Below are 2372 nucleotides of genomic sequence, written 5' to 3'. Positions count from 1 at the left end.
AAAGTGACTGCACATACTGGCCGAGATAGCGGCTTGAAGTTGGGACCCATATGCCATGAATAACAAAAACTACAAAAACACCGAAAACAATCAAATGAACGACGACAACGATGACGTTGTAATATGCACCACCACCGAAGAAACTTCCACGCCTTTTAGGATAGGCTCCGTTATTAAGCGGACACCTCCATCAATATTAAGTAGCAACGAAACAGTAAATCGATCAACAACAATATTGAAAACAAATAAGCAAGAAGAAATACGAAAGAGCCAGCAACAACAACAACTTGCGAAAGATGTGGCTATTATTGATCTAGCACAAGAAACCGTAGTAAGTCAGTTAGCCAAGCGGTTAGGACAAGAAATTGACAGCCTCGTTCAATACGTCGAGCCACGTAACAATGTGCACAAAGATATAAAGAGAATGTGCAGCACAATTAAAAAGGCGCACACAAATCTCATCATGCACATAGAGATGAGTGAGTACAAAGCCAAGTCAAACATCACCTTGGTACAACAACGAGAAACGCCGTTGACAGCAAAACGAGACGCAACATCGGTATCGGCAAAAAGGACAAAATCCAAAATGAGTCCAAAAAAGCCTACAGAAGAAGCAACCAAATCACCTGATACTAAAAAGCGCAAATCAGACGCTGTGGCCGAAAGGCTGAACCAACCAGTAGAAGAATGGACGAAAGTACAACCAAAAAAGAAGGCATCCAATATAAAAAAGGGTAAATCAATAAGACCGCGAGCCGATGCCATCATCATTGAAAAAATGGAAAAAGAGATGTCATACGCTGAAATTCTGCGAACAGTGAAATCAAATGAACAACTAAAAAACCTAGGCAACAAGGTTAAAACCCTGCGCCGTACACAAAAAGGAGACCTGCTTATCGAGCTGAAAAAGAGCGAAAAAGCAGCAGCAAATGAATGTTGTGCCGCTATTGAAAAGGTTCTTGAAAACGTAGCCAAGGTGAATCTCCGGTCGCACAATGTAACCATCCAATGCAGAGGGCTTATTAAAGATCTGAACACTGATGACGAGTTATTCGACGCAATTGAAATGCAAGCAAAAGTGAAAAGACCTGATAAATGCACAATCAAAAGTAGGCGCAAAACGTACGGAGGGACAGAGTCCACATATCTAATGCTGCCAGCGGAAGATGCAAAAAAATTACTGGCGCGCGGACATTTAATTGTCGGTTGGACTCGCTGTCAAGTTACAGAAGTTACTACACCACAAAGGTGTTTCAGATGCTGGGCATACGATCACTTAGCGCTCAAATGCAAAGGACCCGATCGCACAAATATCTGCAGACGATGCGGCAATGAAGGACACCGTGCAGCAAATTGCAATGATGCAGAAAAATGTGTCCTCTGCGAAGGTGCACATACAGCTGGTAGCGGAAAATGTCCACGATACAAAGAAGCATTACAGAAAATCAAGGCATGAAGATACTACAATTAAACATCAACCATTGTAAAGCTGCACAAAATTTACTGTGGCAAACTGTAGCAGAGAACAATATTGACATGGTCTTACTCTCGGAACCGTACGAAGATATACACTCACATTACTGGATTACAGATTCAGAGAAACAAGCGGCGATCTGGGTGACAAATAACAAAGCTTTACAAAGCAAGATAACAGCTCCTGGCAGAGGTTACGTATGGGTGAAACAGAATGACGTGTACTATGTGAGCTGCTACGCACCACCAAGATGGTCAATTGATTATTTCGCTCAAATGATGTGTTCATTAGAAAATGAGCTAAGAGGAAAGCGCCCTATAATCATTGCTGGTGATTTTAATGCATGGTCACGAACATGGGGCAGCCGGTACACAGATAAACGAGGAAAGATAGTTGAAGAAACCTTCGCTGCCATGAATCTGGTTTTGCTGAATACACCTGGCGTATACACGTTCGCTTGTATTAGAGGACATTCGATAATAGATTTAGCCTTTTCCGATAGCACCACGGCAAACCGCACAAGATGGAGAGTAGATGAGTCAATATACACGCACAGTGACCATCAAGCAATAATGCTCGACACAAGCAAAACAAGATCGCACACACAATACAACTTAATCACGCAAAGGAAATGGAAGAGATCAGTCTTTGATGCCGAAGCTTTCGATGTTATGTGGCAAGATGTGGAAATCGAAATCACTAGTGCAGAAGAAATGGCAACACAACTGGCGAACCAAATAAACATCGCTTGTGATGCATCGATGCCCAGATGCAGATACAATGGCAAAAGACAACCCGCATATTGGTGGACAGATCAAATAGCCAGCCTGCGTAGAGCGTGCATAACAGCAAGAAGAAGAGCGCAACGAGCAAGACGACGGCCAGATTTTGAAGAGCA

At 42.7% G+C, this 2372-nt stretch overlaps 1 protein-coding gene across 1 annotated transcript; it reads left to right on the top strand.

Annotated features, from left to right (window-relative positions):
* The first annotated feature begins 55 nt into the window (after positions 1-55).
* On the top strand, positions 56-1456 carry LOC119665390. The gene has a single exon (XM_038074629.1). It carries the CDS (start codon positions 56-58, stop codon positions 1454-1456), a length of 1401 nt encoding a protein of 466 aa, XP_037930557.1.
* Positions 1457-2372: the final 916 nt, after the last annotated feature.

Source organism: Teleopsis dalmanni, unplaced genomic scaffold (assembly GCF_002237135.1).
Source record: "Teleopsis dalmanni isolate 2A unplaced genomic scaffold, ASM223713v2 unscaffolded_contig_4936, whole genome shotgun sequence".
Taxonomy (NCBI): Eukaryota; Metazoa; Arthropoda; class Insecta; order Diptera; family Diopsidae; genus Teleopsis; species Teleopsis dalmanni.
This window is presented reverse-complemented; position numbering and strand designations above follow the sequence as displayed.